Source organism: Geotrypetes seraphini, chromosome 3 (assembly GCF_902459505.1).
Source record: "Geotrypetes seraphini chromosome 3, aGeoSer1.1, whole genome shotgun sequence".
NCBI classification, from domain to species: domain Eukaryota; kingdom Metazoa; phylum Chordata; class Amphibia; order Gymnophiona; family Dermophiidae; genus Geotrypetes; species Geotrypetes seraphini.
Window position 1 is genome coordinate 400,204,391 of NC_047086.1, and position 23,358 is coordinate 400,227,748.

The 23,358-nt window shown below is 45.0% G+C and overlaps 1 protein-coding gene across 4 annotated transcripts in view; it reads left to right on the top strand.

The window, feature by feature from the left end:
- The window catches only part of BTBD9 (BTB domain containing 9), a 493,330-nt gene that overhangs the window by 268,387 nt on the left and 201,585 nt on the right, over positions 1-23,358 (top strand). For all 4 annotated transcript variants that reach the window (XM_033936335.1, XM_033936334.1, XM_033936336.1 and 1 more), the window contains exon 7: positions 4,091-4,200. In XM_033936335.1, coding sequence (XP_033792226.1) covers positions 4,091-4,200 — 110 coding nt within the window. The remainder of the gene's footprint in view (positions 1-4,090; positions 4,201-23,358) is intronic.

Genomic DNA, 23,358 nt, shown 5'->3' on the forward strand with positions numbered 1-23,358 from the left:
TTGAGGGGCTCTCACCAGTGTTTACTGTGTATCCAAGCTGCAACTTCTTCTTCCTGCTTCAGCCACACTCAACTCTCTACAAAGCCACGTGCAGCGCTCCAAGGATGCCCCCACAGCCTAGCTGGAAGCCTTCCCTTCAACATCAGAGCTGATGTCAAAAGGAAAGCTTCCGGGTCAGCCACGTGCAGCAAGCAGGAACTGCAGCTCACAGTCTTGCAAAGAAGCAAGTGCGGCTGGAAGGCAGGAAGGAGGTGGCTTACCTGGACGGCTCCGGTACAGTCTTACGGGAGGGAGACACAAAATATTTGGGCTACAGAAGGGAGGAAGGAGCGAACGATTATGTTTGGACAAAGAAGGAAGAGAAGAGGGGGCTTGAACTTGGGACAACAGAGGGAGCGCATTGAGACATGGGAGTAGTATGAATGGGATAAATGAAGGAGGGAAGGGGGCTTGAACCTGGGACACAGAAGGGAGGGATGGAGCACATTTGGACACAGAAGGAAGGTAGGGGGCATGAACTTGGGACACAGAAGGGATAGAGGAAGGGGGCACAAACTTAGGACATAGGATGAAGGGAGGGAGGGAAAGAGATGCTAAGGTGGGAGGAGGGAATAGAAAGGGAGATCTGAGAATCTCAGAGAGAACGGGAACCCGAAGGCCTTGAGCATGTGCAGATGCTCAAGGCCCAGCGCAAAGAAGAAGGCAGATTTTCAGGCACCGGCATGTCCTGTGCGTTGGTGCCGGTGCCAAATGGGGGTAAGGAATGTGATCGGGTGAGTGGGTGGGTGCCTGGGGGCAGTGGCATACCAAGGGGGGGGGGCGGGAGGGGCGGTCCGTCCCGAGTGCAGCCTTAGGGGGGTGCACAGCCGGAAAAGCCCTGAAAATTCCTGGGCTGCGACGGCACTCAGCGGCATCGGCACCCCCCCTCCCCCGCAACAGCACTCAAGTTTGGCCTCCTTCTCCCAGCATCAGCAGAACTTCAGATCGGCAACAGGTGCTCAGTCAAAAGGTTATTTTGGAAAATTTCAGAAGATCTGGGGATCATTAACAGATTTTTGTAAAGAATGATAAATTTTTCCCAAGGTAAGATATTTGATTAGAGGGGAAATGGGTGGTTTTTATTTTTTATTATCTCATAATATATGAATATATCAATAGTTTCATTGTAATGGTACTTGTATGTAATACTGTGATGGGAGGGGAGGGGAAGATTTTCTATTTAATAAGAATAGTTTAAATATTAGGTGTATTACATAATATTCAAAATATTATAGAATATGCATTTGTAATGAAATGTACTTAAAGTGTTATAGGAGAGTTAATCAAGTGTGTATTTATAAGTTCATATGATTTTATCTACTACACTTGTTGTAATATGCAAAAATGAATAAAGAATTCAAAACAGAACAAAAATTTTCTATTTATTTGTTGCTTTAGGAGACATGTGTCTGTTTCTGTGGAGCATTGTATGCAGAGTCCAGCTTCTTGCTGGTTCAATTTAACCTTTGTCTATGTATTTCTATTTTATCCCCCCTTTTACAAAACTCTGGAGCGTTTTTTAGCGCCAGCCGTGGTGGTAGCAGCTCTGACGCTCAGAATTTGATGAGTGTCAGAGCTGTTACCACCGTGGCTAAAATCCACATTTTGTAAAAGAGGGTGGGGTTAGTTTGTGATGACATATTCCATACTAGGCGAAGGTGTTTTCTGTGTTCTGTGTGTTCAAAAAGACATGGTTTTCTGTTAGGATTTATCTGTACTTAGTCTGGCTTGTTTAGTTTTACAATGGGTGTATTGATGTTGTACTGCTCACTGCATATGTAAGATGCTGCCTTTTCCTAGGTACTCATGTGTGACATGTGGCTTGTTATTAAAAATCATGTTTTTCGTGCAGATGGGGGGGGGGGTGCCAAGAAATGATGGGTCCCAGGTGTCACATATGCTAAGTACGCCACTGCCTGGGGGATGCCGGATCGCGGCAGGGGAGGGGGGCTGGATCGCGGGGGGGGAAGGGGAGGGTGCTCGTAAATCGAGTCACGCTCGGTTTCCGAGGCGCTGATTTTGCTCGTTGTAAACCGAGGTACCACTGTAAGTAAATTTGGCTTATAAAGAACCTCTATGAAAATCAAGAAGCTGCAGTGAGAACTGAATATGGCAACGTTGATTGGTTTCCAATAAAGTGTGGTGTCAGACAAGGATACTTCTTGTCACCTTACCTGTTTAACCTTTACGGTGAAGCCATTTTTAGAAAAGCAGATTTGGAAGAAGAAAGAGTTGGTTTCAAAGTTGGTAGCCAAAACATAAACAACCTGCATTATGCAGATGAAATAGTACTCATCGCCAGCAGTACGGAAGATATGTTGTATATACTGAGGAAAGTGAAAGCTGAAAGTCATAAAAAGGGATTAGAACGGAACACCAGTTGTGTAAAGACAAAATATAGATCACTTTGCTACATAGCTAAACACAGTCATATAAAGGAGAAATAAAGTAAGGCCATTTTTTCTGCAGTATATATTAGGGCATCATTTACTTTTTACCCACATTGATTCTGCCGTCGATAAAGAATTGAAAGTTAAAGAAGAAAATAGATGAAGTTTATTATCGGAATTCAAACTCTAATTTATTAGCATTGGAAGTAGAAGTAACTTTAAAATAAAAAGGAACTTCATGCAGGCACATGGCACATTGATTTATTGACTTGGTCTCCAGTATATAAAGTCTTTCATTGGCTTTGGAAGTAGTTTATTCACCTCAAGTGAATATAAGCACAGAGTGGTTTAGCTCTGACATTAGGCAGGTGTCCTTAGATCCATCACTGTACTGGCAAAGCAATGCAAGAGCCAGTTAGAAACCATAACATTGATTTAGACAGAAACCCTTTGGTAATCCTCATGTAACTAATATAGACAAATTGACTTCTTGTTTCATTCTTGAAGACCCAACTGGCTGTGGAGCCCCCAGGACAGGTTTGTTTTAGGACTTTAAATCCTTATTTTTATTTATACCGGTGATAAACTGTATTTTAGTAGTAGTACCGTGTTTCCCCCAAAGTAAGACACTGTCTTATATAAATTTTGGGTCCAAAAATTGCACTAAGTATTTTCAGGGTAGGTCTTATTTTTTTTTTTTTTCATGTACAATGATCATCTCTCCTTTCCTCTCCTCCACCCCAATTCTTTCTCTTTCCTTTCTCTCTCCCACATGTGCAACATCTGTCCTCCCCTCTCACACATCCCCTTGTACCTTCAGCATCTTTCTATCCTTCCCTCCCTCCCTCCGTGCAGCAGAACCTTTGCACTGCATCTTTCTATCCCTCTCACCCCTTGTGCAACAGAAACCTTGCACAGCTTCTGTCCCTCTCTTCCACCCATCTCCCCCCATGCAGCATCTTTCTATCCCTCCCTCCCATCCCCCCGCCACGCAGCCGAACCCCTGCTGACCCTTCCATCTCTCCCTCCCATCTGAACCCCACCAACCGCAAGACCGACATACCTTCTTCCAAACAGTAGCGTCGGCAGCAATCTAAACAGGCTGCTTCGTGTCCTTCTCCCACCAGGGCGTTCCATGTGCATGTTGCTGTTGATATCATCAGTAATGCGGCAGAGGAATGCCCCGGCGGGAGAAGGCTACGAAGCAGCCTATTTAAATTGCTGCTGATGCTGCCATTTGGAAGAAGGGTATGTCGGTCTCGCGGTCGGCAGGGTTCAGATGGGAGGGAGAGATTGAAGGGTCAGGGGGGCTCAGCTGCGTGGCGGAAGAGGGGGGGGGACGTGCTGCTGCTGGGGTAGGGCTTATATTAAGGCCTTCCACGAAAATCATGCAAGGGCTTATTTTCGGGGTAGATCTTATTTTGGGGAAAACACGGTAGTTAATATTTTGTCCAATACAAGCTGTGTTCTGAGACCGATTGCCTTATATAAGCAATGTCTTTCTGATGTACAGCTCATAGTAGGAGGTTGAATTCTCTCATTTGTGTCTTCAGTGAATATTTTGCATATAATAAATCACAAAAATCCCTTTCTGGTTTTTCTGTGGTTCTTCCCTACTTTTTGATTCTGACATGTTTTGGTTTTTTTTCTTTTCCTCATAGATATATCCGAATAGTTGGGACTCACAATACCGTGAACAAAGTTTTCCATCTTGTGGCTTTTGAATGCATGTTTACAAACAAACCGTTTACACTGGAGAAAGGTTTGATAGGTAAGGAATTTCAGTATTTTTTTCCCTTTTGTTATTTTAATAAAATGGTGTAGTAGGCTTGTTAGTCCACTTTTAAAGGTAATTAATAGAAATAAAGCAAACAAAAAAAAAAGATATCATCTTTTTTGTGGGACTAACTTGGTACAATTTTGACTCGATATGTTCTTTGGGGCAGAAATGCACCAAAGATGACAAAAAGCAGAATCTATTGATGAAGCATAAAAGTGTGACAGTGTCATTGGGAAAGGAATAGGTAGGGGCACCACAAAGCAAACCAGGGTGGGAAAGCATACGTTGAAACCAGCGCAATGACCTTTTGTTGCGCAGGGGTGAAACTGTGGAATTCACTTTTGGGGCAAATACGGAAATGTGCTGGAAAAGGCACATTTAGGAAGTTGTATTGCATTTTTGTTAGCTTTAGAAACTCAATAAAGATTTATTAAAATAAAACAACAACCCACAATTATTTGTAAATGCCCTTTTCTAGACATTGATTCCTCCTGATGCCTCATATTTTGAAATTCTGTCTGTAATTGCTCATAAGGGCCTTTTCTGTTATCGATTTTCCTGCTGCTGATACTTTGAGAATTTGTTTACTTATGTTTATGTGTTTTTATTTTGGTTTATAAACTTATGTATGTGATATCATGTAAACCAGAGGTGTCCAACCTGTGGCCCAAGGGCCGCATGCGGCCCAGTAAAGTATTTTGTGCGGCCCGGTCGAGGGCGATGTAGTGTTTTCCTCTGCTGCCCCCGGGTGTTTACCGTCTTGCTAGCTCCCTCCTCTGTCTTGCTGCAGTGTTTGCACATTTGTGCGGCTCCAGAAACATTTTTTTCGGCCAATGCAGACCAGGGAAGCCAAAAGGTTGGACACCCCTGATAAACCGTTTAGAAATTTTTTAAATAAATAAATAGAAGGAAATGTAAAACCTTTGAAGTTAAAATGATGAACAAAGACCTGGGGTTTCGATCACATTCTAAGCCATAAAATGATTCTGCTTAGTCCCCCCTCCATCGCTCATTAAAATGTTTTGATGGGTCACTTATATTTCCAGATATTAGTCATTTTTTGCTCATTTCTGACCTGTGAAGAAGATAGTTCTTCAAAAGCGAGTCAAAAATGTACTAAGTCAGTCCAGTAAAAAACTGTAACATCTTATCTTCATTTTTTTGTTTATTTTACTTCTCTTCATTTCTTTTTGCATACTGGGCCTACCGGGTAAATTCTGGATAGCCCGCCTAAAGTTAGATACCTGACTTAATTGGTGCTGATAATTGACGTAAATTGGAAGTTGGGCACCTACCACTTTGAGGTGGGCGCTTAGTCTAAAGTGCCTATCAGGAAGTAGGCATGGTTAGGGCGTCTTTTCCATGTAGGTGCCTGTTTTGGATTTAGGCCCAGAAAACCCTGCCTAAGTAGGTAGCGCCTGAAGTTAGGATGCCAAGCAATGCCTAAGTCTTATTCTCTAAGGTGTGCCTAACTTTTAGAGAATCACGCTTAGCGCTGCACGAGTCGTCACCATACATAGAATCCGGCCCTGCATAGTGATTCTTTGATGATGTGTAGTGAACTATGAATGTTTCAGTCTAGTCTTTGAAAAGCAATTATTACAAATTCACCGTAATTTAGGGCTCCTTTTATCAAGGTGTGCTACAGGGGTTAGCGCGTCGGACATTTCATCACGTGCTAACCCCCGCGGCAAGCCCAAAAACTAACGTCTCATCAATGAAGGCGTTAGCGACTAGCGCGGTAGGCAGTTTAACGCGCGGTATTCCGCACGTTAAACTCCTACCACGCCTTGATAAAAGGACCCTTTGGTGTTGTATTTATTCTACGGGTGGTTGATGTTGTCTGCCATTCCTTGAAGTCGGTTTTCTTCAGACAGAATTTATTGCATCACTCCTGTTTAGTCCATTATGGTAATGAAGGGGAAATTTATTTTGTCTTCATTAAAGATGGACTCGGATGACGCCAGCTGTCTCCTTCTAGTCTTGAATTTGAAGTCATTCATTCAACTTATCCAACCAGCATTCATGCATACATTTTGGAAGAAATATGTAGATTAGATTGTAAATGAATCTGGCTGTCTCAAGATTTGACACTGATGCTGATGACAGATCTTTAAATCATAAATAGCACCACACTTGATTTATTTGAATTTTGATTTTATTATCATTTTGTTGCTGCTCTTTCATCTCCACTATCTTCCTTTGTATTTGATTATAGAGTTTGTTTGTCTCGGTGAGGAATTAATATCACCTTCATTCCCTTTTGGCTTTTTCCCCTTCTTCCCTCCCCTTTTTAAATGGGAAAGTAAGTATCCAAATGATCAACCACGAGGGAAAAGAGATGGGATTTGATAGTCTGCCTTTCTGTGGTTACACTCAAAACACTTATTTTGTATCTGGGGCAGTGGAGGGTTAAGTGACTTGCCCAGAGTTATACAGAGAATTGAACCGTTTCCTGATTCTCAGGCCACTGCACAAACTATTAGGGTGATCCTCCATTTCAGAAGTGGAATTGGATTACCAGATATCCGGATTTCCCCTTGTGAGGACATGTTCGTGGGTCTAGACAGCTTTTCAAAACCCGGCACTTTGTCCGGGTTTTGAAAAGCCTCCCTCAAAATCGCCGTTGGGCAGGAGAGCAGCGCGATGACATCATGCTCTACCAGAACAGGCAGCAGGGGGCATGGCTAGGTCGTTATGGGGTGGGTATGGGTGGAACTGGACGTGCCTGGGGGCGGGTCTAAGGGGTCCAGATTTTCCGAATGGCCTGTGCAGTCTTGAGGTAAAGTGCCGTGGCATTGCACAGAGAGAGTATCTACAGAACAAATCCTGGCTGCTGCAACCCTGACAAAACCTCCCCTGGCTTAGTGGAGTGGGCTGAGAAGCTAGGGTTAATTCCTACTTCAGCTCCTTATGGCCCCAGGCAAGTCAGTTAGCCCTCAGTTGCTTGACTTGTGAATCTATTAAAGACAGAGAAAAAACCTCTATGAAATATGTAAATCACTACCACCAAAAGACAGTATATCAAGAATAAACATAACCAACACAACCTTCCAGCCCTAAAACAAAGCAAGAGCAGCTAGGGTAGGGCCTTAAGCAGACAAAGTTCAGAAGTTCTATTAGACAGTGAGATGCAGCTTCATTGATGTATACAGCTCGAGTTCTCATGCAAGGTCCTTAGTATCACTATCGATTCCTCTCTCTCCCTCAATGACCACCTCAACTCCTTGGCAAAATCATGCTTTTTCAGCCTTCACATGCTGAGGAAAGCTAGATCCTACTTCAGCCAACAACACTTTGCCATCCTTGTCCAATCCATCATCCTCTCCAAACTAGATTACTGCAACGCTATCTACTTAAATCTATCAAAAAAGTATTCTAAGACTCCAGCTAATCCAGAATACTGCAGCCAAACTGATCTTCTCAAAACGCAAGTCTGACCATGCCTCCCCACTCCTTGCCAAACTTCATTGGCTCCCAATAATCTCCAGAATCCATTTCAAATGTTCCTGCCTGGCTTTCAAGATCATTCACGGAATCCAGCCTCCTCTTATCCCACAGTCTTTCAACTCATCCAGTCCCGGCTCCTCCAGAACTGCCCAAAGGCTTAAACTAGCCTTCCCCTCTCCACGCTGCATCCACTATTCAGGCAAACTGGGAAAATCCCTTCTCTTCAAAATCACAGGTCTTTGGAACGACTTCACCACCCCGCTGCGGAACCTGAGCTCCCTTCAGTTATTCCGCAAACAACTGAAAAATTGTAGCTCTATCCTTCCCCCCTTTCTCTCCCCCCTTCTACACATAAGTTCATGTAATCCTTTTTCTTCTTCGCTACCCACTATTTTAAGTTCGTGTAAACCGTGTCGAGCTCCATTCTCATGGAGATGATGCAGTATATAAACTTAAGGTTTAGTTTAGATTAGATTAGATTAGATGTGTGAAGGATTTCTATTATTCAACTACAATATTAGTGTCTTTCAAAGCCAGTGTTCTCCCCAGCGCTTTTATTGTTGGTAGATCATTTTGACTTGGTCATTTTAAAAGTAGCTCGCAAGCCCAAAAAGTGTGGGCACCCCTGCTGTAGAGCCATTTCTTGTATGATTGAATGAGCTATATTTATCTTTTTTTTTAGTTGTTTAAATTCATGCAGAAATAAATGGCTAGATTGAACCTAATGTCTTCATTAATGCCTTTCCCTTTTTTAAACCTCTATACCATTTGAAAGAGGGCAAATACTTCTTAAATTTAGTAAAAATATTCTGGCACAAGTGTCAAACCTTAAAAAAGGAAGTCATATTGAGCATTGGAAAATAATAATAATAATAAACTAATAAAAATAGTATACATTTAGGGCTCCTTTTACTAAGTTACAATAGTGGTTTTAGTGTGCGCTTAGCGCGCGGAGGAATTGCCATGCGCGCTAGATGCTAATGCCAGCATTGAGTTGGTGCTAGTTTTCCCATGTAGTGCAGGGGTTTGCGCACGCTAAAAATGCTAGCGCACCTTAGTAAAAGAGGGGGTTAATTTTCCCCACCACCAAATTTCCCCATCCTGCCCCACCCGGCTACTTTTTCATGCCACCCGGCTGGAAAAAATTTCTGGGGAGAACACTGAAAGCCTTAACTAAAAGTGTATCTAATATATATTGTTTATAGGGGCCATATTATTTATGGGGGCCCCCTTATATTTTGCACAATACAACTATCCTCATCAGTCTACTTCTACTTCCAGCTGTTTGATCGTGCAGACTGCTAGTACGTCTATATTTATACTACATTCTCGTTCAAAAAATCGCCCAAGTTCCAAACGCCTAGAACCAAACCTTTTGGATGTGGGAGGGGCCAGCAAAGTGATGGGCTGGCCACCCAGACAGAGTAGTGGGGCACCTTACAGGGCATTGCTGTGAACTTCACAAAAAGGGTACCACATAAACATCTCAACATAACTCTTTGCAGTTCATAGTGAGCACCCCAGAACATCCCCAAAACCTACTATACCCACCTTTCTTCAATCCCAATTACCCTTATGGCTTCAGGTGCTACTTATATGGCAGTACAGTAGGGTTTGGGGGATTTTTGGTGGGCTCACATTTTCCACCATGAATGTAGTGCAGGGGTGCCCACACTTTATGGGCTTGCGAGCTACTTTTATAATGACTAAGTCAAAATGATCTACCAACAATAAAATTTAAAAAAAACACAAAGCACACTGAAAGGCAGAGAAAATGTTAATTATTCATATTCTGGGTTTTTTCAAAGAGGTCACAGCAGATGACTCTATGCAATGTCACCTCAGTAACAAAATACAAAAATAGACAAATACACGCCCTCCCTTTTTACTAAACCACAATAGTAGGTTTTAGCACAGGGAGTTACGCTGAATGCCTCGTGCTGCTCTCAATGCTCATAGGCTCCCTGCGCTAAAAAACGCTATTGCGATTTAGTAAAAGGGAGCCATAGTGCAAAATATAGACAGCAGATATAAATTCTCAAAACTGACACATTTTGATCACTAAATTGAAAATAAAATCATTTTTCCTACCTTTGCTGTTTGGTGATTTCATGAGTCTCTGGTTGCACTTTCTTCTTCTGACTGTGCATCCAATCTTTCTTCCTTTCTTTCAGCCTCCTGTATGTTTCCTCTCCACCAGACCTCATTCTCTCTCCCAACTTTTTCTTTCTGTCTCCCTGTTCCCCCTTCTTTCTGTCTCCCTGTCTGCCCCCTTTATTTCTTTCTCCGTGCCCTCCCCAAGCCACTCGGTTTGCTGCCACCGCCATCGGGGAACAGCCCCCAAGCCACCGCCGTCCCAAGCTTTCCCTGCAGAAGCGTCGCGCTGACCAGCATTCCGCTCCCTGACGTCAATTCTGATGTAGGAGAGGAAGTTCCGGGCCAACAAGGCATTTCTCCTCATTCCATCCAGCCTGAGCCCCATCTCTCCTTGATCCAGCATTTCCCTTCTGTGTCTGTCAGAATTACCATTCCACCTATTTTCCAGCATCACCCTTCTTTGTGTCCATCTCACCTATATCCCTATCTCACCACTTTTTCAGAATCTTCATTTGTCTTTGTCCTTGTCTTTACCCCATGTTCACCATTTGCCCTTTCAATGTCTTTATCTCCCCCCCCCACACACACTCTTTCAGCATTACTTCTATGTCTCTATTTCACCTCCTCTTCATGTCCCCTCTGTATCTCTATTCTTATTCAGTAGGTCCTGCTTACTCTTTCTCTTCTTTGTATCACTATCTCCATTTTCAGCTTTCCCCCCTTTTCCTTTGTTAATGCACCCTGTAGCCAGAATCTTTCCACCCTCCCTCCACTCCGGCCCAGCCCAGTATGAAATATTTCCTTTTGTTTCCCTCCCCTCTCTCTTTCTCTCTCTCTCTTCTGCTCCCTCACCCACGAGTCCTGCATCTGGCCCTCTCCCTTCTACCTGCACCTGGCAAAACCCCCCTGCTCTGCGGCTCTCTTAAGCAACTCGTCAGCAGCGGTGATCAAGGCAAGCTGTCGACATCGAGGCCTTCCCTCTACGAGTCCCGCCTTTGTGGAAAAAGGAAGTTGAAACAAGCGGGACTCGCAGAGGGTAGGCCCCGACGTCAGAAGCTTGTGTTGATCGCTGCTGCTGAGTTGCCGAAGAGAGCCGCGGAGCAGAGGGTGTGGCCGGAAGCAAGTAGAAGGGAGAGAGCTGCTGGAAGAGGTAGAAGTTCCAGAGTATGACACCAACCCAGACCAGGATGATTTCTTTTTCAGGCTGTTGTTGCTGCTGCCACCACGCCCCCCCCCCCCCGAAATGACAAAAACAGCCTAATGCCCGGCGTCTTTGACGTTGGGGAGAGAAGGCTGATAGGCCCGGTAGATCGGGACGGCAACACGAGTCTATCACAGAGCCCGGGATGGGCTCTGCGATCGACTCACGTTGCCTTCCTGAGCTACCGGTCGATCGCGATCGACGCGTTGGGCACCCCTGATGTAGTGGTTAGAGTGGCTTATGGGCTTGAGTCCTCCTCTCTGCGGTTCACCAGCCCACCCCTCAGACTATTTCAGCCACCTCTGTGCAGCTCTACTAGGCTTTCCCATGCCAGGTGCTGATGTTCTGGAGGTAGGTATATACATTCTTATTCCTATTTTTATGGCCGGGGGAGGAGGGGGGAGTGATCACTGGAGAGTGTGTGGGGGTCTGTACTTTGTATCTGCAGTGGTTATTTTTTCAAAAGGCAAATTCGACCATGTCTCTCCACTCCTATCCAAACTTCACTGGCTTCCAGTACCCTCCAGAATCCTCTTCAAATGTGCCTGCTTAGCCTTCAAGATCCTTCACGGCATCCTCCCTCCTGTTATTCCACTCTTTTGGAATTCCTCAAACCCTAATTCCACCAGATCCTCCCAAATATTGAAAGTATCTTTCCCTTCTACAAAAGGTATATCCCGCGCAGGAAAACTAGGAACATCCCTCCCCTTTAGAGCCACAGAACTCTGGAATAACCTCACATCCCCGCTCAGAAATTCCAGCTCCCTCCAACTTTTCCGCAAACACCTGAAAACTTGGCTGTTCTCAAAAATCTAATACCTCCCTAGTACCCTGGCCCCTCTCTACCCCCTTAGTTCCTTTCCTTTAACCCTTCATTGGAGTTCCTCTCTATCCTAACTCTGTAAACCGTGCCGAGCTCTATGCTAGCAGAGATGGCGCGGTATACAAACCTAAAGTTTAGTTTAGTTATCTGGTCACTTTGGATACCTTCTGGGCACTTAGACCGTTTTTTAGATCGACTAAGTCACAATGTATAAGTTCTGTCCAGGCAGCCTCGTAAAACTTTCAATTATACCTGCAGTACGACTAAGTCTAGGTCCGCCCACATCCTGCCTCATTACTCGTTCAAAAACGCCTCTTTCTGCTCTGGGCGCACAGTGGGATTAAGAGGCCTAAAAAATCTCTGGATACATCTAAAAACTCATTTTGATTATCAGCACTTGGCAGCATCCACACTGGCTTCCTTAGGTGATGTCACCTCCTATCTACATGTGAGAATATATGCCTGCCGTCCTCAGTGTTTTCTGAACTGGTTAAACAGTTTAGAAGTGTTCTGGATTTGGTTTTTGCACATATATAACATTTTGGATTTAGCAGACTCCTGACATAGGTGACACACACCAAAAAAGTCTGTTTAGGGACATAGATATGCAATTAACATTTGTCTTTTGTCAATAAACCTTGGATTACACACATGTGGACACCTTGACCATTTCCTAGAAACAGAAACATGATGGAATATAAAGGCCAAATGGTCCATCTAGTCTGCCCATTGCTCTCTCTAAGAGATCCCACATGCCTATCCCAGGCCCTTTTGAATTCAGACACAGTCTCTGTCTCCACCTCTTCCGGTAGACTATTCCACGCATCTCCCACCCTTTCTGTAAAAAAGTATTTCCTCAGATTACTCCGGAACCTCTCACTTCTTAACTTCATCCTATGCCCTCTCATTGCAGTTTCCTTTCAAATGGTATTCAAACTTGGGAAAAGTGAACTTAGATTTTAGTAGGTTATATTTTTGTAGTTCTCTTTTTTAGCTCAGCAAAATCTCTTTCTTTGGTCATCGCCGGTTTTCTACTGACTGTTACTGAGATGATATGAGGATCAGAGGTTTGGGGCTTTTTTGAATGGTAACTTCCATGGAGAAAATGTGCTAGTTCTGATCTGCACCTATTGTTGGGGAGGAGATACGGGTTTTTGTGTATACCGAGCATGTTTACATTTAATTCATAAGAACTGCCTTACTATATCGGGCCAAAAGTCTGAGGCCAAAAGTTTCAAGTTGAATGAATTTTAATATACCGACCATCGACATGCACCTGGCCAAAAATGAAAGGTTAAAATAAATTTTTGTAGGGGGGGGAGAAATGTGAACATTAAATAGACAAATTAAAGATACAAACATGAGCTTGAGGGGAAAGTTAATAATTACATCATTAAAAAACAAATTAATTAAAGGGAAGAGGGGGGTGGATAAAACACCAGGAATGGGGATCGCTTCTTAAAAGCGGTTCGTGTTTATTTTGCGGGCTGTTGGAAAGGAAATATTTAGATGCTATGGTATGCGTCTTGGATGTATTCTGACTGAAAAAAAGGTTGAGAACCACTACGAGCTCTCTCTTTGTCCAGTGGCGTAGTGAGGAGCGGAGGGGGGGGGGCGGGGTGGTCCGCCCTGGGCACTGTCTTGGTGGAGGCACCGGTAACCCCTCCTCCTTTCCATTCTCCCGCTCTTCTCCATGTCGCACGTGCTTGCCTTCACCTTCCCTCCAGCGTACCTCTAGTCCTTCGCCAGGGCAAGCAGAAACTCCAACCTACTACTCGCACCAGCGACCGCTATCCCTCTGACTTCTGTGTCCCGCGCCTAGGATGTGATGTCAGAAGGAGACCCATGGAGATGCTGATCATGCTGTGGAAGTTAGAGGTACGGGGAAAGGGAATGGGGCGTGCTTGAGGGGAGCGCCCTACCACACTGGAAACCTCTCACCTTCGCTATGCCATAGGAAGCAACACATAATATACACCTTTCCTAGTCCCATACCAACTTTGTCTCTCTGTAATACAGAGAAGGAAATAGTCAAAATTAATTTTCATCTGTATTTATTTATTTTTTGAATTTTCTATACCGTTCTCCCAAGAGAGTTCAGAATGGTTTACATGAATTTATTCAGGTACTCGAGCACTTTTCCCTGTCTGCCTGGTGGGCTCACAATCTATCTAATGTACCTGGGGCAATGGGGGGATTAAGTGACTTGCCCAGAGTCACAAGGAGCAGCATGGGTTTGAACCCACAATCTCAGGATGCTGAGGCTGTAGCTTTAACCACTACACCACACTAGAAATCATAATGTAGTAAAAGTGAGCCAAGTATAGGACAATGAAGCCATTGTGACATCACTGATGAGGTTGGCTCTTAGGCATTGGTGGAATGAGGCATTATGATGTCACAATACCATACAGAGTACAAACTCAACAGCAGAAATGCAAAAATGATCAAATACAAGTGCTAGTCAACAAGAACGGCAAGCCCAGGTGTCGAAGGTACAGGAAAACAAAAAGGAACAAAGCTCGGCTAGGGGGGGGCTCAATAGGACAAGAAGGTGCAATAAAGCAGTATATCAAGTACAGTGGCCTTCCACCATTTTGAAATAAGTGTTCCGAAAAAGGACCATCCACATCACTCGCCACCTCACACGCCACCTCAACCACGCCATACAACAGAACATACAGCCCCTCATACACACCAGAAACCCCCCATCCCTCCCATCCCCTAGGTACCAAAGAGAGTATAGAGGCACAGCTTAGAACTAGTAGCTGGCTGAGGAGAAGAAGGAGGCGCCTCCTTCTCCTCCTCAGCCATGGTGCTGAGGTTGTAGCTTTAACCACTGCGCCACACTCTCTGTAAGTCATACCACAGGACAGAGGATATGAAATATATTTCAGAGTATTTCTTTCTTGGGCTGTGCTCAGTTATTGTTGTAAGGTGATGTGCTGAATCCCTTCTTGCTTTAAAGGTTAGCTTTCTTTTCAAAATCCGACGGGTTTTCTCAGACCCATCTGTCAGCTGTGTGAGCCAGTAAACCCTTAGGACATTACGAAAATTTTAAGGCTCTCTAAATACAGCAAGAGACCATTTTCCCCTGCAGTAAAGAGAAGTCACATGACTGGCTTTATTTACTGTTCTCTATTTCATTGCCACTTTAAAGATCTCTTCATACAATTTGGCGTTTCTTATTCCACTGCAGGGAAACTCATTCCCCGCTCTTTTATAATCAGGCAATTGCTCATTGTAGTGAGAGCGAGTCTTCCAGTTGTAGATAAGATGACATATTTGTCATGTGCACTACAAATACAGTGACTTTGTTGAGAAAACTATGAAATTAATGTTTCTCCTCTCCGTACAATGAACAGATGATGTTTTCCGGTGAATGAGTGGTCACAAGTTCCGGTGTCCAGACGGGTTGTCTTCAGCGTTCAAGTCCAACGGCCTCATGAAATGTCACTTACTGATTCTTAAAGTCAGAACTGTGTAACTCAGGTTAATGAACAATGATTATTTCAAATTAATTTATCTTAAATACTTTATAATAACAATTAATGATTAGATGGTGACATTTGTGGCTGCCACTTAACCCATAAAATCTGGCATAATGACCTAAAAAATACCGAGGCTAAGGTATATTGGGATAGGATCTGATATACTGCCTTTATGTGGTTTACCAGTGGTCCCCAACTCTGTCCTGGAGGACCACTAGGCCAGTCAGGTTTTCAGGATAGCCCTAATGAATATACATGGAGCAGATTTGCATGCCTGTCACCTCCATTATATGCAAATATCTATCATGCATATTCATTAGGGCTAGCCTGAAAACTTGCTTGGGGACCACTGGTATACAATCAAAGCGGTTTACTTTTATTGCATACTAGTGTTTAACTCCGTTACATTAACGGGTGCTAGTAAAGCCTACTTCCCTCACATGTCCCCTATTTTCAGCCCCAGCCCCAGCTCCAGCTCCAAACCCATTTTTACCCCCCAGCCCCCTTCTCCCATCTTTTCCATTTCAGCACCAGCCCCCTTTTCTCACCAGCAGCATTTCCCTCCCCACTCCATTTCCCTGTGCAGTAGCTGCCAAAGCATACCCTCCCCCTCCATTTTCCTGTACAGCAGCAGCAGCATTTCCCTCCCCCAACCCACTTCCCTGTGCAGCAGCACCTCTTCTGTGCTCCCCCTGTCCCTCTTCCCTGCTCCCCCGGTCCAGCAGCACCTCTTCCCTGTTCCCTCTGTCCAGCAGCATCTCTTCCGTACTCCCCCTGCCTCTCTTCCCTGCTCCCCCTGTCCAGCAGCACCTCTTCTCTGCTTCCCCTCACTGCCTTCCAGACTTTGTCCCACCCCCACTCTCCGAAGCCAGCTTGCCTGCCTGCCATCCCCCTGTGCAATAGAACTCTCTTCCCACCCCCCACCCCCGCCAGCAGCACCTCTTCCCTAATCCCCGGTCCCCTTTCCCTGCTCCCCCTATCCAGCAGCACTTCTTCCCTGCTCCCCTGATCCAGCAGCACCTCTTCCCTGCTCCCCCTGCCCCTCTTCCCTGCTTCCCCTGCCCTTCTTCCCTGCTCCCCCTGTCCAGCAGCACCTGTTCTCTACTCCCCCTGTCCCTCTTTCCCGGTCCAACATCACCTCTTCCCTGCTCCTCTGGTCCAGCATCACCTCTTCCCTGCTCCCCCTGTTCCTCTTCCCTGCTCCCCTGGTCCCTCTTCCCTGCTCCACCAGTCTAGCAGCTTCTCTTCCCTGCTCCCCCCCCTCACTGCCTTCCATACTTTGTCCCTCCCACACCCTCTGAAGCCAACCTGCCTGTCAGCCATCCCCCTGTGCAGTAGAACCCTCTCCCCCCGCCACTATCACTACCATGCAGCCGACCCCACTGACCCTCCCACCTCGAGACAACCATCAAACCTACTTGCTCCAGCAGCGGCCGCATCACACTAAAGACGCTGCTTCGCGGCCTTCCCATGCTCTGCCAGCGTCTCTGATGATGTCACATGTGAGTGTCAGCTAACTGTTCGTTTGGACCCAGACTTCAGAGGAGTACTTGAGCGGGCAATTGTGCCTCTGTGGTCCAAAATCACTTCAGAAATGCAGACATGAGAGTTCTCTGCTACTTCAGTGGCTTCCCTTGGACATCTAGTTTTGTGAAATCCAGTACTTAGCTCCGTAGGCTGCAAAATAACAAGGCTTACACATGTGCTGTTTCTTAAAGGTTGGAAGTCCTGAGGGATGCCACTGTTTTCTTAAATTACATTACATTAGGGATTTCTATTCCGCCATTACCTTGCAGTTCAAGGCGGATTACAAAAGAATTATCAAGGAAGTATTACAAAAAGATATTTGGTCATTTTCAAATAGAGTAAGAAATGAGTATGGCTATTTGTTTAGGGTAGTTGGCTTTAGTGAGAGACGGTGTTTGAAACTTGCGGTGTTATTTCTTTTTCAGGGATTTCTTGAAGAGTATGGTCTTTATTTCTTTTCTAAAAGTTTTGTAGTCTAGGGATGCCGTCAGTAGATTGGCAATTTGGTTTTCTAGTTTGGCTGCTTGAGTGGCTAGGAGGCCATCATATAGTTATTTCCATTTGAACTCCTTAATTGGGGGGTATGAGAATGGGGTGTGAGTTTTCCTATGTCTGGTTGAGGTGTTGTGGATGAGGCCTTCAGAAACAAATTCTTCTGGATTTTATACATGGCACCCAAATTTGCACCTGCTTCTGAGATGCAAATTATGTGGTTAACGAGCTCTTAATCATTAGGATTAATCTAAGGAAATACTTTTTTACAGAAAGGATGGTAGATGTGTGGAGTCAAAGACTATATTTGAATTCAAGAAAGCGTGGGACAGGCACATGGGATCTCTTAGGGCAGCGGTCCCCAACCTTTTCATGCATTTCACCATTTCAGGGACCGGTTTCATGCAAGACAGTTTTCCCACAGAGGAATTCAAGTGCATAATATATAATCTAATTATTACATATATAATGGAAATGTAATTATTACATTTTAAATTATGGACTTTATTTCTATTATTGTTACATTGTAATATATACATTAATACAACTCGCCATAATGCAGAATCAGTGGGAGCCCTGAGCATGTTTCCCTGCAACTAGATGGTCCCATCCCTATGCCAACAATTCTTCTCTTTCTTCATTTCCCCATGTTCCCCCATCTCTCTTTCCCTCCCTGCCCAACAAGTCTCCCTTTCTATTCCCTCCCCCCACCTCAGCATCTCTTTCCCGCACTCCCTTCATTCTTGCATCCCTCTGTCTCAAGTTCATGCTCCCCTTCCTCCGTCCATTCTGTGTCCCAGTTCATGCCTCCTCCCTCCTTCCTTCCATCATTTGTCCAAAGCTTGTGCTTCCTCCCTCCCTCTATTCTGTCTCCCAAGTTTATGTCTCCCTCCCATTGGCCTTGCACATGCAATGTCAATCTGTTTGCCTTCTCCTCCCTGAAGGGCTGTATCTACAAGAGATGCCTTGATAGAACACTGTCATTCCAAGCAGGCAAATGGAATAAATGCCTAACCACCCTCATTTCAAATACACCCTCCTACCAATCCTTCAGGAAATCAATTAAAACCTATCTCTTTGATAAATTTCTCTGACTCCTTCCTGCATTATTGTATCTCTGATATTCTTCTGGATATACCTAACCTCTCTCAGCTTACTAATGTAATTGAAAATATTTTCTGTAACATCGCTGTCTGTGTAGTCTTTTCCTCTGTAAACCGCTTTGAACTGCGTGTGGTATTGTGGTATACAAAAACAAAGTTATTATTAGTATTACCTTTTATGGCTGGCTCCTTCCTCCCAGCGCCACTTCTCTTCATAAAGCTGCACCCGCGGTTTCTACACTCAGTCTGCGGCTGATCCAGAAGCCTAAAGGGAAGGCTTTTGGATCAGCTGCGGGAAGTGTGTAGGAGCCACTGCTTGCGGCTTTGTGTAGAGAAGTGGGGCTGGGAGGAGGGAGTCAGCCAGAACCCAGGGATTACCTGTAATGTAAATAAAAATACAAATTTCTGTGCGGCCCGGTTCAGCACAGCCTACAGCCTGATGGTTGGGGAACCCTCTTTGGGAGAGGAGGAGATATTGGATGTTGCAGATTGGATGGGCCATTTGGCCTTTATCTGACATCATGTTTCTATGTTAATAATTGGGTGCCAACAACCAATTATTAAATGTTAATTGGTGCTCATTAAAATTCGCAAGCACATCTGACTGCATGCTATTTTATAAGGCAGCGTGTATCCCCAAAGGGGGCATGGCCATGGGCATATCAGGGTTGCAGTTTTAGAATACCAGGTAAGCACACCTAACTTTGGCACCAGAATTATACCAGGTGTTTGTCTAGCACATGAAGTTAGGTGTTGTACTTGGCGCTGCTCTCTTCCCTAGAAAGGAAACTCACCCTTTATAGAGTAATGCTTGATTTTTGAGCACATAAGAACATAAGAATAGCCTTACTGGGTCAGACCAATGGTCCATCAAGCCCAGTAGCCCGTTCTCACGGTGGCCGATCCAGGTCCCTAGTACCTGACCAAAACCCAAGGAGTAGCAACATTCCATGCGGAATCTCCAACGAGTGGCAACATTCCATGCTACCAATCCAGGGCAAGCAGTGGCTTCCCTGTGTCTTTCTCAATAACAGACTATGGACTTTTCCTTCAGGAAACTGTCCAAACCTTTCTTAAAATAATCTACGCTATCCGCTCTTACCACAACCTCTGGCAATACGTTCCAGAGCTTAACTATTCTGAGTGAAAAAAAATTTCCTCCTATTGGTTTTAAAAGTATTTCCCTGTAACTTCATCGAGTGTCCCCTAGTTTTTGTAATCTTTGACGGAGTGAAAAATCGATCCACTTGTACCCGTTCTACTCCACTCAGGATTTCGTAGACTTCAATCCTATCTCCCCTCAGCCGTCTCTTTTCCAAGCTGAATAGCCCTAACCATTTTAGTCTTTCCTCATATAAGAGGAGTTCCATCCCCTTTACCATCTTGGTTGCTCTTCTTTGAACCTTTTCTAGTGCCACTATATCTTTTCTCCTTTTATACATATTTTAGAAAAGACTGTGCATTCAGTGAGTCTTTTGTAAAATAACTTACACAGTTTGACTGTTCCTTTTTCCTTCCCAGCCATCCTATTCAAAATCAGCCTTAAATAATGTTACACAGGTATTCTTCATATATTGAAATCTCCATTTGAAGCACCTATGACTTCATCTCTACAGCACATTACTTAGTCAGTAGTCTTCACCCATTGAATCCCTTCTATGCGCAGATCCAGTGGATTCTAGTCTCTAATACATCATTCAGTTTACTCATAATTTACCAAGTTCTTCTCACTCATCTCAGCTTCCTACTAGAGGTAGCCTCCAATATTCATCTTAGCTACTCTATAGACGTGCCAAACTTCTTCTCTAGACTACTTGATCTTCTTGGAAGAACTTTACTTCACTTATTGGACTATAAGCCTGCCTCTTACTTACTGACTGCATTGAACTATGCCTTTCCAGAATCTTACTTACTGACTGCATTGAACTATGCCTTTCCAGAATACAACTCGTCTGTTACTGTCCTTTAATACCAACAGACTAGGAACTTTAGTATCCAAGAAGTCAATCTCTCCATAGTCAACGGGCTACATATCATGCTACCATGCTCGGGCTGGGCTGCCACTAGACAACTATGCGCCAGCACATGAATTAGCAGCAATGCCAACCTAAGTAGTTACTCCATTTCTCTTCCATTGTAGCCATTTCTAAAGTAGGCTTTTAGTCCCCACATCATGTTTTCATATTAGATGTTTGTCTGGAGCCTAATTCCAGATGGGATAGTCAGTTCAGTTAAACAGTTCTAAAAAAATAAAATTATATAATGCTAACTTATTCTCTATTTCAGTGTTTCTCAACCTTTTCAAGCCAAGTACCCCCTAAGCATAACAAATACCAACCGAGTACCCCCACCCAAGCTCCGCCCCAGACCTGCCCAAACTCCACCCCATAATAATAGTTCTAATTGTAATGCAATTTCTTCCATCCATTTTTCATATACATACAATATAATCTTATTAATACACTAGTCATTAAGCCCGTTACATAAACGGGTGCTAGAATATATGTATGTTTGTCTTTCTGTCTCTCTCCCTCCCAATGTCTCTCTCTCTCTCCCTAGCCCCCTTTCTCTGTCTTTCTGTCCCTCTCCAGGCATTTCCCTTCCCCTCCAAGTCCCTGTGCAGCAGTATCAGCATTTTCCCCAACCCCCCTTCCCTACTCTTAGCATGATGTGGCCTGCTCCTTTTGGCCCCTCCCCCTTCCCTCCCGCGGTGTAGCCTGCTCCAAGGGCCCCTTTCGGCACTTCCCTGCCCGGTCCGCGGTCTGGCCTGCTCTGGGCGAGTGTCGCAGGGCTCCTCTCGATCCCCGCCAGCGTCGGAAGCCTTCTCCGACGCTGGTGCGGCTCATGAGAGGAACCGATACCGCGAGCAGGGAGTCCAACGCTGGCGGCTGGGAAGCAGTAAGGCTGGGGACTCGCGCATGCGCACTCCTGCGGCCACGGACCTACATCTCACAGATCAGAGATCACAGAAGCATGCAGTTGAGTGTGCATGCGCGGCTAAGGGTTTTATATATATAGATAATGGTAGCCACAAAATTAAAAAAACACAAAGCACACTGTATGCACAGAAAATGTTAATTATTTATATTTGGGGTTTTTTCAAAGAGGTCAAGACAGATGACTTTAAAATTTGCAATGTCACCTCAGTAACAACTATAGAAAAATAGACAAATATAGTACAAAACATAAGACAGCAGATATAAATTCAAAACTGACACATTTTGATCACTAAATTGAAAATAAAATCATTTTTTCTAACTTTTCTGTCTGGCGATTTCATGAGTCTCTGGTTGCACTTTCTTCTGACTGTACATCCAATATTTCTTTCTTTCTTCCTCCTGCATGCTTCCTCTCCTCCAGACCTCATTCCATTCCCCAACCAACATCTCTCTTTGTCCCTCCATGAGTCCAACTTTTTCTTCCTCTCTCCTGCCTGCCTCCTACCACCCAACACACTCCATTCCCTCACCCAACTTTTTCTTCCTCTCTCCCTGCCTGTCCTTTGCCACCTAACATAAGAACATAAGCAATGCCTCTGCTGGGTCAGACCTGAGGTCCATTGTGCCCAGCAGTCCGCTCACGCGGCGGCCCTACAGGTCCAGGACCTGTGCAGTAATCCTCTATCTATACCCCTCTCTCCCCTTTTCCAGCAGGAAATTGTCCAATCCTTTCTTGAACCCCAGTACCGTACTCTGCCATATTATGCTCTCTGGAAGCGCATTCCAGGTGTCCACCACACTCCATTCCCTGCCCCAACTTTAAACTTTTTCTTCCTCTCTCCCTGCCTGCTTCTTTCTCCCTTGACGCCACCGCTGCCAATTTCTCCCTGCTTCCCCATCCCACTCCATTCCCCACCCACCGCTGCCGCAACAGAGACAGGCCAGGTATGTGCAGCGACTGAACAAGTAGCCGACTCACAAGCTTTCCTCCCGATGTCAATTCTGATGTCAGAGAAAGTTCCAGGCCAGCCAATCGCTGCATGGGTGGCCTGGAAGTTCCTCTCCGATGTCAGAATTGATGTCATGGGGGGGTGAGGCTTGTGGGCTGGCCGCTTGTGCAGTCGCTTCACGCACCTGGCCCATTTCTGTTGCTGTGGCGGCATCGGCAGCGGCAGGTGTGGAGGGGAATGGAGTGTGTCGGGTGGGGCAGGGAAGCAGAGAGAAATCAGCAGCGATTGGCTGGCCCAGAACTTCTTCTCTGACGTCAGAATTCACGTCGGGGTGAAGGCTTGTGAGCTGGCTGCTTGTGCAGTCGCTTCTCACACCTGGCCCGTCCCTGTTGCTGCGTCGAGGGTGGGGGCGAAGGCAGGGAGAAATCAGATGCAGCTGTGGTTTCAGAGGGTGGGAGAGGCAGGGAGAGATCCCGTGCAACGTCCAGCCCGCATACCCCCAAGAGGCGGCCCCTGTACCCCCTAGGGTACGCATACTGCAGGTTGAGAAACACTGCTCTTTTTAATCGCCAACTTCCCTCCATCCCATTTATCATAGTTAGGGAGTTCCATTTGTGAGAATATGCTGCCTTCTTGTTCTGGGATAAAGCACAGTTATGTACCTGTAACAGGTGTTATCCAGGGTCAGCAGGGAGGTATTCTCACAACCCTCCCACCTCCTCGAGTTGACTTCTCAGCTTTTTTACTGAACTGATGGTCCTGTGGGCAGACGTCATGCGAGAAGGCACTCGCTCATGTGCATTATGGGCTGTCTCGAGACTTTTGAAGAGTTATAGTGCTACTACACTTTTAGACCGTCCGTAGCGGACTCTGTGGATGATGTCACCCGTCTGTTAGAATATCTGCCTGCTGTCCCTGGATAACATCTGTTGCAGGTAAGTAACTGTGCTGTGTCGCAATATCCATGGCCACAACAATGAGACAATATGGGAGTGGAAAACAAAAGTATGGGGAAGATGCAGGTTTTTTAAAAGCTCACTTTCCTGAGACTTTTCTTTAAAAAATTTATTTCAGAA